At 45.3% G+C, this 13,595-nt stretch overlaps 1 protein-coding gene across 2 annotated transcripts in view; it reads right to left on the bottom strand.

Moving 5' to 3' along the window:
- Me3 (malic enzyme 3) overlaps nucleotides 1–11,135 on the bottom strand; it is a 211,061-nt gene extending 199,926 nt beyond the window's left edge. Inside the window, exons 1-2 of one of the 2 annotated variants that reach the window (XM_036194599.1) lie at nucleotides 11,113–11,135; nucleotides 3,215–3,418 (exon numbers count right to left, since the gene is read on the bottom strand). In XM_036194599.1, the coding sequence (XP_036050492.1) occupies nucleotides 3,215–3,397 (183 nt within the window). In that variant the 5' untranslated portion in view covers nucleotides 3,398–3,418; nucleotides 11,113–11,135. Of the gene's footprint in view, nucleotides 1–3,214; nucleotides 3,419–3,777; nucleotides 4,015–11,112 lie in introns of those variants that run through there. The other variant, XM_036194591.1, reaches the window with a different exon arrangement.
- Nucleotides 11,136–13,595: the final 2,460 nt, after the last annotated feature.

Genomic DNA, 13,595 nt, shown 5'->3' with positions numbered 1-13,595 from the left:
CCTTCGTACCTTCCTGGACTGAATGAAATATGCCAAGTCTGCATGGAAAGCTGTTTCTGCTCTGTCCTGAAGTAGCTGGAGTGGAATGTGTCAGTCAACAATCAGTGCTATAAGCAAGCACCCATTTCATTCACTATTTTCCTAAACATTAAGCTCAGGAGATAAAACAAAAACAAAAGAAAAACAAAACAAGTAAGCAAAAGAACAAAAAACTGCGGAAAAAGAAGGGGACTGGTCCAGTAACATAATGTGAAAGAAAAAAAAAAATCACAGCTGGTCAAAGGGATGCTGGTGCACCCTAGGAAATAACACAGACTGCTTTGTTGGAATACTGAAAATCTTGGACTATTAGGATCAAGTTGGTATGTTGCTTCCACAAAAGGTCATCATAAATAAGAATGTAGTCAATGAGAGCTGGGTTGTTACACTACCATACTAATGTTAACACAACTGAGTGTAAAGTGCCAAGACTCAAGATAACTCAAGAGCAAATAGTTACCAAACATCAAATCAAGCAGAGAAAACTTCATTTGGCAGGTTAGTCTCTGTCCTCAAGAAAACCATGGTCTACCGTGAATAAGAACCTAGTCAGCCACTGTAGAAGTATGCCTGGTGGCAAAGGAAATGGCAAAAAGGCAAATACCAAGAGGCTCACATTTAGAGTGAGGAGTGGATGAGGATGGCCTTTATATCAGCCACAGAGAAGCCAACGAGGCCCAGCACAGATAGTATAGCCAGAACATGACAGCACCAGGTCCAGAAGACGGTGACCACATGATAGCAGCAGTGCCTACCCCACCCAGGAAGGAGTCCATCTTTTGTCAGCAACTCCACTTCTCTTTTGCCCTCTACTTTCAATGTAATGCCTTTCCTGACCTGCCACAAATGGAACACACAGTACAATGGACACGCAGCAAGAGCTGAATTACTAGATCCAAGGCACTTCTCTGCAGTTGTGCATTCTAGGCACAGGCGCACAAAACACTATTTCAGTCTTTGCTCTCAAAGAGCTTACATTCTAGAAAAAATTCCACCCACAGACCTGCCCACTAACCACAGCACCGAAGGCCCTTTCAAAGCTGCCCAGTTGTTGTTCTTGCTTTGTTTTGGTTTGTTTTCCCTCTCTGGTAACCTTGTTGTTCTGTTTAACCTCATCACAATTGTCCCATCTGGCTGAGAGAAATCCTGAAGCCTTCTCTGGAAACACCAAATGCTAGGGTCAACAGAGGGAAGAGAGGGGCATGTGAGCAGCTCCTTAGAAGACTGCTTCTTCACTGCAGAAGAGAGAAGCAACTGGTCCTGAGCAGGATTTCAGCTAGCCTCCTTATCTCTAACTAGTTATCAAGCATCTTCAGAGATATAAGACATTATACAAATGGCAGGCCGCATGCATTTATGAGTAACATCCCAATCTTGTTACTTGGAAAGGCAAGTCACTCGGAGAACTTTACATAGGGGACAATGTTTTTAGGGGACTAAAACCTAGGACTGAAAAACATTATTTTCTTAACTACTCATGAAGCAATAACTGCTGGTTGGCAATGTACCCATACATCTAAGGCAATTTTCTAATAATCGAAGCCTGTAGTAATAATAGATTATTTTGCTTACCAGAGTCCATCTGTCTTATATCTAACAACATATACGGGTTTATTTGGGGGAAATGTGTCTTTTCTATTCTAAGGCAATCAGTGTGAGTGACCCTACCTAAACCTTAGCTTCCCTTCTGAGTGGAGGCTCCAGCTGGCTTAAGGTCCTGGCGATTGTCTTGGATAGTGGAAGAAAGTCCAGGCAGAGTCTGGGAGTGAGAAGTGGCCTCCTTAGAGTCACATACAGGCTGCTGTTGAAGCTGACATTGTAAAGCCAGAGTGGAGAGCAGAGGATGACCGAACCATTCAGGCATCACCGCTGCTCCTCCATCAAGTCCCTCCTGCAGCCCTTCCTTTAGATTGTGTTTCTGTAAAGGAACTTTGTTTTTGTTGAAAGCTGTTTGCACCTTCTAACTCTACCAAAGCAACTCAAACTGATGCAAACGCCTCCACTGCTCTGGAAGGAGGAGTGTGCAGAGAAGTCAAGGTCTCTGGAGAGCGGGGTTCAATGTGACAGGTGAAGACTGAGCAAAAAGACTTTCCCCTTAGTTTCTATTAACACTGCAGGAAACAATCCATAGCATGGCACAACTGGCCCCACCCCTTAAAATCACATTTTTCTTACAGGTTGTCTCATTTGAATTTCGCTATCCTCAATCAGAGAAGCTTAACTTTTTTTTTTTTTTTGAGAACTTCCTACATGAGGTTTATTACATTTTTATTTGTGGCAATTGCTTAGCCAGCACTTCTTATAGTTTAAAATATTACTTCAAATCCAGTGGTTTTGAAAAATTTCACAATAACCAAATGAGGTTGGAATGGTGAATCTATCATTCATTTTAGGCTGAAGAAAGTTGAGTCTCCTAGTTAAAAGTAAGGAGGTGGGGGTGTGGGACTGGCTTTGATCTTGGCTTCCCAGGCTCAAAAAAATCCTCTTAACCAAAGATTCAAACTCCGGAGGGCAGGGCAGGGGTGAGGGGAGAGGGTATATTCCTGGGATAATACGCAGGTGTTTGCAGCCAAAGCACTAGACATCTGAATTTGGTCACCTTGGCCAAGACCCTTCGTTTCACATCCAGTTCCAGGACCGGTTTGAACTCCGATCTCTGACATTCCCTCCAGTGCTAAAAGTTCTATAATTCTAGACCTGTCTTCCAGATTCATGTTCCCCAAACAATCATCATAACTGTGGCTGATATTTATCTCACTGGTGCCCGAGTCTGCGCTAAGAACTCTGCCTCCATTTTCCTTTTAAACCTTGCAACATTCCTAAGAAATCTCTAACAGATACAGAGACTTTAATTCCTGGAGGTCAAAGAAATTGTCCTCAAGACTGGCTGGAAATCTGACTTGATCTAGGTCAGAGGAGTCATCGCGAACCTTCACTGGGTCTGTACTGGTTTTGCTGAAGAAATTAAGGTCCGCATAGCCTATCACCTCTCTCCGTGTCGAAAGGGAGAGAGAAGGGGACATAAAGGCCAAAACAAACAGAGCAATCTCAGCTAGGCAAAACCAGAAGGGCCTTGGAAGGACTCCAGAGGCTTCTTCCCAGGCCCAGGGGGCGGGGCGTCCGTCCCTCCAGCCACAGGATCCGACGTCCTACCCTTCTAAACCCGGACCACTACCTTGTTGAGATGAGGGTTCCTGGTGACATCGTATCCGCGCTTCTTCAGGGGCACTGGGCGAGGCGGACCCGACTTGGAGTGGCAGCCCTGGGCAGGAACGGAGGGAGCCTGGCGCCGGAGAGTGCCGCAGGCCATGCGTGGCAGGGAGGCCAGCCGTGGGCCAGTGACCAGCGCGGCGCCCATGGTCCTGGCGCAGATCTGGAACTAGGGAGAGACCAAGGTCAGGGTTGCCCTCTAGCCAAGCCAGGTCCTGCGCGCCAGCAGAGCGCAGGGCCTGAGTCAGGACACGTATTCTTGGAGAGGCTGGGGGGCTCCGGGTGGGACCAAGGCTCCAGCCTCCGCCCCTCCTCCGAGGCCACCTGCTCTGCGCTAAGCTGCAGATGCTCCAAGCCTCACCCCGGCACCCAGTAAAGTGAAAGCAAGCTCAGAAAGCAGATCCCGTGCGTGCGGATGACAGCCCGTGCCATCCCCGCCCCCATACTGGAGAATGGGTGACTGTGCCCCAGGGGTCCCTGCACTCTCAATCCCTGTGGTTAGCCTTGGTCCTTCCTTCCTCTGCTCACCTGTCTAGCTTGAGAAGCTAAAGCCTATGCGGTCCTACTGCTGGCAGGTGGGGCGAGGCGCTACTGTCCCCTGTCACTCTCTGGTCAAAGGCTGCACCGCACAGGCAGACAGCTCACAGACCGGGGACTGGTGCGTTTAGGAAAAGCAGTCCCCAAACCTTCCCTCGTGGCACCAGACTTCCCTTGAGGATGCACGCGGGGCTCTTCATAACAAGGCAAGATGAAGCTCAGTTTCCTCCCAAGTCAGGCTTTTTGTACTTTTTCATCCTGGCCCTCTCTATCCAGAGAGAACTGAATTGCACTGAGCGCTTAAGGATCAGCATTCCCTCTTCTGCTTCTACCTTTAGAGCTGGTCCTGAGCAGTATAACAACCATTCGCCGCACGTGGCTGTAATTTTTCAATAAATTCCTCTAAATAAAAGACAATTTTACACCCATTTCCTCAGTCATGGTAAGCACTTCTTTTGGCAGTTGAAAGCATGTGTGTATGTGCACAGGTGCAGAACACTTGCAGCTTTGCAGAAAGTCCCTCAGCAGTTCCTAAGTGGGCTCCTAGGACTGCCATGTCGCTGGCCATAGATGTTAGGGTCACATCCGCACCTTGATGCCTCCCTATCCTTGAATTTAGACGAGTACGTCCTCTCGAAGTAGTCAAAAGACTTCTACAGGAATTATTTACTCTGTGTGGGATAGCATCCACGTCCTTGGGAGGCCTTTAGGTTGACCACCGCCTGGCTCCTGCCAACTTCTCGTGTTCATCCGCTGCACCTTGTGTCGCCCTTGAGGTCTCCTCTCTCCTACTTTGTGTCTCCACCTTCCTCAGTCCCCAGTTGCTTTGACATGGGCTGTCATCCTCCAACCTTCCAAACAACTTGCAATCTCACCTCTCAGGCTGCCCCCCAATTTGTCAACCTGGAGTCCACCACTCTAGCTACTCCAGTCAGTCTTGACCATCACCAGGAGATGCATAAGAAAAGGGTTTCCCCTCCATATAAATTAACAAGTCAGTTATGAGCTCATTGTTCTGGTGACTTAGTGTCTACTTCCCACCCTTAAAAGACAGGCTTTGCTAGGCTAGGGTCTTTGCCTGTAAACCATTTGTCCTCGGGACCTGGCATGTCTCTGTACAATAAAAAATAGTTGTTTGGTGAATGAAGGTGAGGGACCACCTGTTCACCAGGGCTACCAACTCTCAGAATGGCTGCCAGACAGACAGATGTGCTTCTCTCAGACTCATCTTCAAACCTCGTCCCATTCTCATGTCCCAAGTGCAAAGCAGGTATGGTGGGGCTGTCAGGGTCCTCCTGTCTGGACTCAGGATTCGGTTTCCTCAAGAATGATGGCTTTCTCTTGAAGTTGATCTCCTCTCTGCTCCAATTTCCAGTTCTCAGTTGGAATGATCTATATTAGCCCATGCTCCTCTCGCTTGGTAGACCAGGCTGGTCTCAAACTCACAAAGATCTGCCTGCCTCTGCCTCCCAAGTGCTGGGACTAAAGGCATGTGCCACCACCGCCAGGCTAACCAGTGCTTCTTAGAATGACATCAGGATTTTTCAGGTCCCATCCACAGAGTCTTATCCAGTAGAGGTTAAATGTCTGGTTAGGATTATTCTTAGGCTGGATACTTCTGCAAGCCTATCAATGGTATTTTAATTAATAAAGCATGTTTGAGTTAGAGCTTTTATAGTCTGTAACCAAGAGCACCAACTTCTTTTAATATTTTTTATATTTGCATATATCACCATCAATTGTCAAACATCTTAAGGACAGAGATTGCATATGCGTGTTTCCTTCTTCAGTAGTGAGCAAATCACTAGAAGCGTTTGTTCAGTGAGTATCAACACAATGATCTTTTCCTTGCTTGGGTATAAACCCAGTCTTTTGAAACCCAGCTAGAAACAAAGATGCAAATAACGGAAGGTTTCAAACAAGTACATATACTTTTTAATTCTATCAATTCACTGAAACTTATAAAGTTTGCTTGAAAGTCTTTCATGTTTCATAACCTGTGGCTGATACTTTCTCAGCCCAGTCACAGCTCTAACAATGTTATTGTGTTGGTTACAGTAGTGTGCTAAATACAAGCCGTGGGGTACATGGCAAGAGAAGGTGAGGATATAGATCCTGCTGTTGCAGTCCTCCCAAGGTGATTTGATGTGCTCCATAGGAGCACTAACCCCACTGCAGTATCCCATTTCTTCCCTGTGAAAAGGCAGAGAAGAATGGGAAAGAGTGATTCTCCCTGAGGGAAATGGGACGGCTGTAGCAGTCAGTTGGCATCTGCTCAGTTTTGAAGGGGGGAAGTACATCACATAATCACATTGATTTCCAAGGAAGTCTGGAAACTGTTGTCTGCCATAAAAGCATATATGTTTTACTGAGGCTCTATTACTACAAGGAAGAAACTAAGAACTGTTATTAGGGGCTGACTGTACTAAAAAGTACAGTCTAGATATAATACTCATTTTGTGGTGAGGAGTTTGGCATACAGGGCAGGCTCGGAAACTGGCATCTATAACTGCTCTGTGGGTTCCAGCTCTGCTTTATAGTAACCTCCTTACTTTTCAAGATGAACACAAGATTTCAGAGACAAAGTTTAGAAGCAAGGAAACATTCTAGAACTTTCCAATTCCATTTAAAAAAAAAAAAGAACAAAACAACAACAAGAAACCCTAACTGTGGAGACCCACAGAGGCTTCCTAGTGAGACCTTACTCAGGGTCAGAGAATCAGAGCTTGCTTTACCCAGCAGGGCTGCCTAAGGAGAAGATTCAGCCACAGGCATGTTTACCAGGTATTTGGAAGGGTCTACACTTGGCTGTATGGTGTGCTTTGATCTTGCAAGGGGGAGGTCTTTTGCCTCTCCCCATGGCATATTACAAAAAGCCCCTTTGAATAAAGCTCTGGGCACTTTGAATAAAGCTGGGTATTGTTGACCTAGGGCCCTCCTGCAGCTATTCCGTGTCTCTGTCTTTCTTATTGTCTTTCTACCTAATATTTCTTCATTCCTCTCTCCTCCACCCAAGACCCCTTCAAAAGGTGGGAGCAAGTCTCTGGCGGACTACCATACCTAACATCCTTAACCAGCCAGTAGGGTAGTCTTTTCTAGCATTAGATAAAATTAGTGACTCCCCATCATCTGCCTCACTCCCCCCCTTTCACATCCCACCTACTGACTTCTGCTGCCTTTGTAATGTTGCTTCCTGAGGTGACAGGGTAGGAATCTCATTCCATCCCTCTTACCAAAGGTTCCATTTCTAAATTCACTTAATACCTTTGCTTTTCTAGCACGAGCATAGTGATTTGAGTATTTATGTGCTACCTTTCTGAACTGTGACTTCCTTAAACACTGAAACCACCATCCTACAATGGGGGCTACTACTCCAGCTAGAAATCATACATTACCAAATAAAACCCTAGTACCAGGAATGAGTTACCTCTTTCTGAGTTGGTTACCCTTAGGGCCTCAAAGACCCCCAAAACATTACAGGTTATTGCCAAGACTTGGCAGTAAGACCTCATTGCTGAAGATGCTTATGTTATAGAACATCAAGAAAACTAGGTGGTCCTCAACTGGAAGCTTCATTTATATCAGTTGGCTTCACAGTTTTGGAAAGTGCTGTACATGCTATGGAAGGAGAAAGTAATCATCAATCTCACCCAGCTATTAACTCTGTGAGATAAAATGATGATCTATCTGGTAAGATATGTCCCCTGGTGCAATAATGGTATAAATGTTATGGGAGTGGTCAATTACTCTTTGATGTAATTAAAGCCTGCTCCATGAGATGGATCCTGTATCAGATACTATCAATGAGGCCAAGAACCAGAGACTAGATAGACTATGGGCCCTGGAAGGAAACCTACTTATATTATATTCTGCTAAAGGAACATTGTAATAAATGACTCTTGATGACATATTGCTTGCTATACCCACAGATCAGTGAATACACTCAACCTTCATCAGAGGTGCTGCTTCTTCTTGCAATAGATGGCAACGAACACAGAGACCCACAATTGACCAATATACAGAGAATAAGAGACTTTGGAGTCCTCAGTCTTAAATGGGATGTCACACCCCTCTTATCAAGGCTCAGGGATCTATGTGGAAGATGAGGTGGGAAGATTTTAAGAGCCAGAGGTGGTAGATACCTTCAAGGAAATAGTGTTTTCCAGACTCAGCAGGGCAGATGAACACACAAACTCACAAATGACCTGTATAAGCATAAAACCTGTATAAGCATAAGCCAGACAAAATCCCAGCAGGGAGGAGGGTAGGTGGGCATAAAATCCCACCCTTTGCCTAGGAACTATTGGCATTTGATTGCAGCTGGGTGAGGGAAAGTCAGTTTTCTTCAGTGCAGTGATATTTGGAATATGGGTCACACTCCAGGGCAGATCCTGTGCCCAGGAGTAGTTGGCCAACACAGACAGGATTCCATGGGGTTTGTTTTATTTTGAAACAGAGGAAAAAACATGAAGTTGGGTGGGTAGAAAAGGAGGGGAGGGACTTGGGAGGGGATGGGGAGGGGGATGAATATGATCAAATATATTGCATGAACCTTTCAAAGGATGAATAAAAAATATTACTTAAAAAAGATTACAACAGGGGTTGGGGATTTAGCTCAGTGGTAGAGCACTTGCCTAGCAAGCCCAAGGCCCTGGGTTCGATTCTCAGCTCTGGGAAAAAAAAAAAAAAGAAAAGAAAAGATTACAACAACTATTTACAAATCTTTGTACCTTTAGTATCTGGGTCTGTGCCTGGCTGGCACAGAGAATATACTTGGTTTGTTGAAAGACATCTGTCAGGCAAGGCCTTTCTCCACCATCACTTCTGTTTAAATACCATCATCACCAGCAAGTCTCTCACAGTCAGTAAGCTTGTCGTCCTCCTTCATGGTCCCCAGATGCCTCCACGTGTATCTACTGCATCATTAAAACCAGTCTCTCTTGCATGTGGATTATTTATATGCCTGTCTTCTCTGAGCTTCTGGGGACCTCACAAAGGCAAACAACTATAGATTCCAATGGTCTGGATTCTACTAATGAATAGTTCATGTGACCTTGGGCAATTTAAGTGACCTAATACAATCTCACCATCTTCATGTTAAAACTGAGATCCTACTATTATTTCTAGCATTTTTTGGTTGATTTATTTGCTTATTCAAAGCACTTATAATGCACTGACATTATGCCAAGCACAGTTCTAAACACTCAAGTGGAGACTTGAGATTTAGAAACTGTAAGGTAATTCCATGGAACCTATGCTTCTAATTTTGATAATTTCTGAGATAGATGTAGGATCCAGTCTCCTCATGCTGGCTAGCAGCAGTAAATTGTGGTTCCCAATTACTCAACCATGAAAATAAACCACTGGTGTTTGGCAGTGCACTGGCTGCTAAGCTCTAATATTTGTGAGGTTGGGTATTGTCTTAGTTAGGGTTTCTATTGCTGTGAAGAGACACCATGACCACGGCAACTCTTAAAAAGGAAAAACTTTTAATTGGGGTGGTTTACATTTTCAGAAGTTTAGTCCATTATCATCATGGCGGGACAAGGCGGCACACTGGCAGACATGGTGTTGGAGAAGGAGCCGAGAGTTCAACATCTTGATACAAAGGCAACAGGAAGTGAACTGTGTCATTGATTGTAGTTTGAGGATAGGAGACCTCAAAGCCCACCTCTACACTGACACTTTTTCCAACAAGGCCACATCTATCTCAACAAAGCCACACTTCCTAAGAGTGCCACTGGCTATGGGGGCCATTTTCTTTCAAACCACCACAGGTAGAGTGAATGTATTTTCAACTAATAATATTTCTCACTCAAAATGGACTTATAGGTGGTAGGCCAATTAACTGTGAGTCAAAGAGCACCTGTAGTAACTCATTTACTCTTACAGAAACTTTGTAATTGCTCCTTTACAGAGCTATCTTTCTGCCATGTGGCTGGAGCATTTGTCTTACAAACTGCTTCTTTGGCAGCAGGTTTCCCAGTAAGTTCTGTCGGTGGGGGCATGGAGGGAGACTGAAGGCTGGAGAGGACAGACTTTACTGTTTTGACTGGTCCCTTTCAGTTCAAGAGCACAGCTATAGTCCATTGACTGGCATCAGCCATTGGTCCCAGAGTGCAGCCTCCTTCCTTACCAAATATAACCTCACCAAGCACTTGCACACCTGCCAGCTGACCGATGGCTCCTCAAGCCCAGCCTTCGGCAGTTCCGCCAGCTCCTTTCATTCTCCACCTTAAGCTTCTTCCGGTGGTTTCTTGTTCCAAGCTTTTTCTTTTGGGCCACCAACCATCTCCCAAATCATGACACAGAGACTTATTATTAGTTTTGAATGCCCGGCCTTAGCTTATCTCTTTTCTGGCTAGCTCTTTAAACTTAAATTCACCTGTGTCTCTTCATCTACCTTTTGCCTTTGTGCTTTTTTAAAACCTTCTTTCTGTATATCTTACTCTGTGTCTGCTGCCTGGAGGCTCCTTGGCTTCTGGCCCAGGCATCTTGCTGATTCTCTCCTCCTCCTTCTCTCCTTCTTCCTTTTCTTCCTGAGCTTAGAGTCCTCCTATTTATTCTGTCTGCTAGCCCCACCTATCCTTTCTCTGCCTAGCTATTGCTCATTCAGCTCTTTATTAGATCCATCAGGTGCCTTAGGCAGACAAGATGAAACAGAGGTAACCCATCTTTACAGAAGTAAACAAATGCAGCCTAAACAAAAGTAAGACACCTTTACACAGTTAAAGTACTATTCTGCAGCATAGACCAATGTGACACATCTTTACCTAGTTAAAATAACATTCCACAAACTTCTAGTGGCTGCCCCAGCACTCCCCACCTTCTCATTCAGTCCCCTAGGCCCAGTGAAAACTGTCCTTTATATTGAATTCATTGTTTGGTTCTGTTTGCCCAACTTAGTCCAGTCTAATGTGACTCGGAAACTGGTGTGACCCTCAGTTTTCAAACCAGGACACAAACCAGAGGAGCTCCTTTGCCTCCGTGGGTTGCGGTTTCAATTTGGACTCCAGATGCCATGGTGGGTCTAGGACACCAAAGGCTTAGGTCTGTGAAGCGCTCGCTCCACCAGGCCTGATGTGTGGTGAACCGCAAACAGACAGTTCTGGTCTGATAGCCAGGCACCTCACCATCGCCTTGTCTATCAGCCCTCTCTGCTACATGAGCCCTCGCACACGGCTGTGTAACAACCAGTAAGAGTGGGAGCATGGAGCCTCTCCTTCCTTTCCCTCTGATCTCCTTTGTGTGAAGCGTTTCCAGGGAAACGGATTCTCCCTCTCTTCTTATCCCTCTCTCACTTCCCAGCTATCCCTCACTACTTACCGTGACTCGGTTTCTTGACTTCAGGCTTTCTATTTATTAAATGAGAAGAAACAGCTGTTGGACAGTCTGAAACACAACAAAGAAAAATTAAGCGGTTTTGGAGCAGAAGAAAACATGTTCTTTGTTTTTGGTGCCTTGCATTCCTCTCTGTTCTATGTCACTGTCATAACCACAATAGCTAACTTGAACAGGAAAAGGATATACTTTTACCTAATCACATTTTTAATAGAGAGCCATCCAGACTCAGCTTTCCCTGCATTGTTATAGAAAGAACACTTTGGAATCTGTTTATAAACTCTTGCAGCCTTCCTAAGTAATTGTTACAGCAGGTATAATTGCTCCCAGATAGAAGAACACGATACATCGCCTTTCTCAACAGGCTTTCTGCTCCATTCTCATTTTGTTCTGCAGTTAGATCTCAGCAGGCCTGCTTGCAGTCCTAGCCCTGCCTCAAGGACAGTCCTTATTTTCATGGCTCATTTAAGCACTAACAATGTAGAGGCCATTTCATACACAGCTCTACTTCCATTCGCGATATGTGTTCTGAAAAGAAATGTTGTCTTTAGTCCGAGTGATCAGTGCTTTCTGTGTGTTTTCCAGGCCGGTGGATTTCCCAGAGGTTGTTTAAGGGGCGGGGTGCGGTGGGGGGAATCTATTTTCTGCCCTTCCTGAAATACTCTATTCAAGCGCTCCCTCCTCTGACAGCCACTGCGCCATCTCACCATTATATTCCGGCCCCTCCACCTCCTCTTCCCTCACACAAAAGTTAGAGACAAAAAGGCAACTGTTAGGAGAAGGCAGGCTTCGGAAACAGAAACCCGTGGCAGCAGCTGCTGAGCCACACAGCTGATAAGGGGGAACAAATCTGTGCCCTCCTTGTTTGTTTGGAGGTCAGAGCAGCAACCCAGTAGGGTGAGGGGAGGGCTCTTTGTCCACGGTGTGATTTGACCATCTGGCCCATTCAGCATCCCCTGGACCAGCTGACCCTGGCCACTGGCTGCTTCCCTGGCTCCTTCACAGCCTCCGAACTTGTTAAGCTGTAACGAGCATCTCTCCCCGTTTCCTAATTGACTTTGCAACAGTCCTCATACACTTCCACAAAGGAGGGGCAAAGAGAGGTTCTCCCGCTGACAGTTTTTCCTTCGTGGGACAAAACTCACGGGCAAGCCGGAGGAATCCCGAGTTTTCACTGGAGAGTTTGGGTTATTTCCGTTCCAAGTGTTGTTAAAAGCGTGTTTTCTCTCTGGGTAATTGGTGAGATTAAGACAGGCTGTTGTGTCTAGAGAACTTGGGCTCTCCTCGGCTCTTTATTACCTCAATTAGTTTTTGTGTTCCCGTCTCAGAAGGTTTAGCCACTCGACCCCTCTCTCAGCTGGTATTCAGCTTCAAATCCCTTTGCCTGATTCACCCAGCCTTCCCCCAAGGAGACGTAATTTGTTTCCTTTGTGGATTCACAGCTCTTGAGTTTAGCTTCTGCAGGGTGTTATTGCGATGGATGTTATCAGGCCTTCAGGCGGCACACAGAGCCACATTCACTGGGCTGTGAGACCCAGTGTGGATTTTGACTAAGGAGCCAGAGTTCTCCCTGGAAGACTAGTTTTCCAGTCGCAGGCTTCTTATCAGAGGGATCTGTACTTCTAAGGACAGGTTGATTTCCTTTCCCTTAGCTTTGCGCTTTCAGCTTGGCCTCAAATTTGGAAGAAGGGCTTTCAAAGGTGAAAGTAGAGACAAAGCCAGCCCTATAGGAACGCTAGGGACTAAAGAGATGCTGCTTTGCTTTCAGGTACCACAATTAGTTGTAGACCTTATTTATCTCTGTTTTTATTGGTAACAGGCTCCACGCTGCTGTTTCAAAACAGATTCTGAGGTCTAAGCATCATGGGCATGCTATGCAATGCTTTTATTTTCATGATAAAAGAAAGCATGTGAGCCAAGGTTGCCATTTCAGGTTGTCATCTCAGACTTTTGCCCAATATTAATGTATATTGCATAGTAACCAGCATGTTTTCTTCGGAGTCACAAGCATGTGGAGCTGAATCCTGGTTCTGGCAAGATCACTGGCTTGTGATCCTGAGGGAATTTGCTTAATCCTTCTGAAAGCCCATGTTGTCTATAAAGCAAGCCTGATCCTAATAGTAATTAGCTCATACAATGGCTGTGGGGATTAAATAACTGCACATAGTAAACCTTCGGCAAATGTTAAGTATTATTTCCATACTGCATCTGTATTCCCACAAAACAGTTCTGAGCATGTGATACTAAATAAACATTGGTTAAATTGGACTTGACTGTTTTTTTTCATGGGCTCAAATTTCAAAAGGTCTGTATGAGATATTTGCATATCTCCAGGGCAGGTATAGCCCTTGGGCAGAGGCTGAATGTTCACAGAGTTTTGTTTTTAAATAATGACAAAACACGAATATGCTTTTAGGTCCTGTGTCAGTTTCTATTAACATGGGAGTTGTATGACCTCATGGGCCCCA

This window comes from Onychomys torridus, chromosome 1, assembly GCF_903995425.1.
Source record: "Onychomys torridus chromosome 1, mOncTor1.1, whole genome shotgun sequence".
Lineage (NCBI taxonomy): Eukaryota > Metazoa > Chordata > Mammalia > Rodentia > Cricetidae > Onychomys > Onychomys torridus.
The sequence above is the reverse complement of the archived record's forward strand: the minus strand, read 5'-3'. Positions and strand labels throughout refer to the sequence as shown.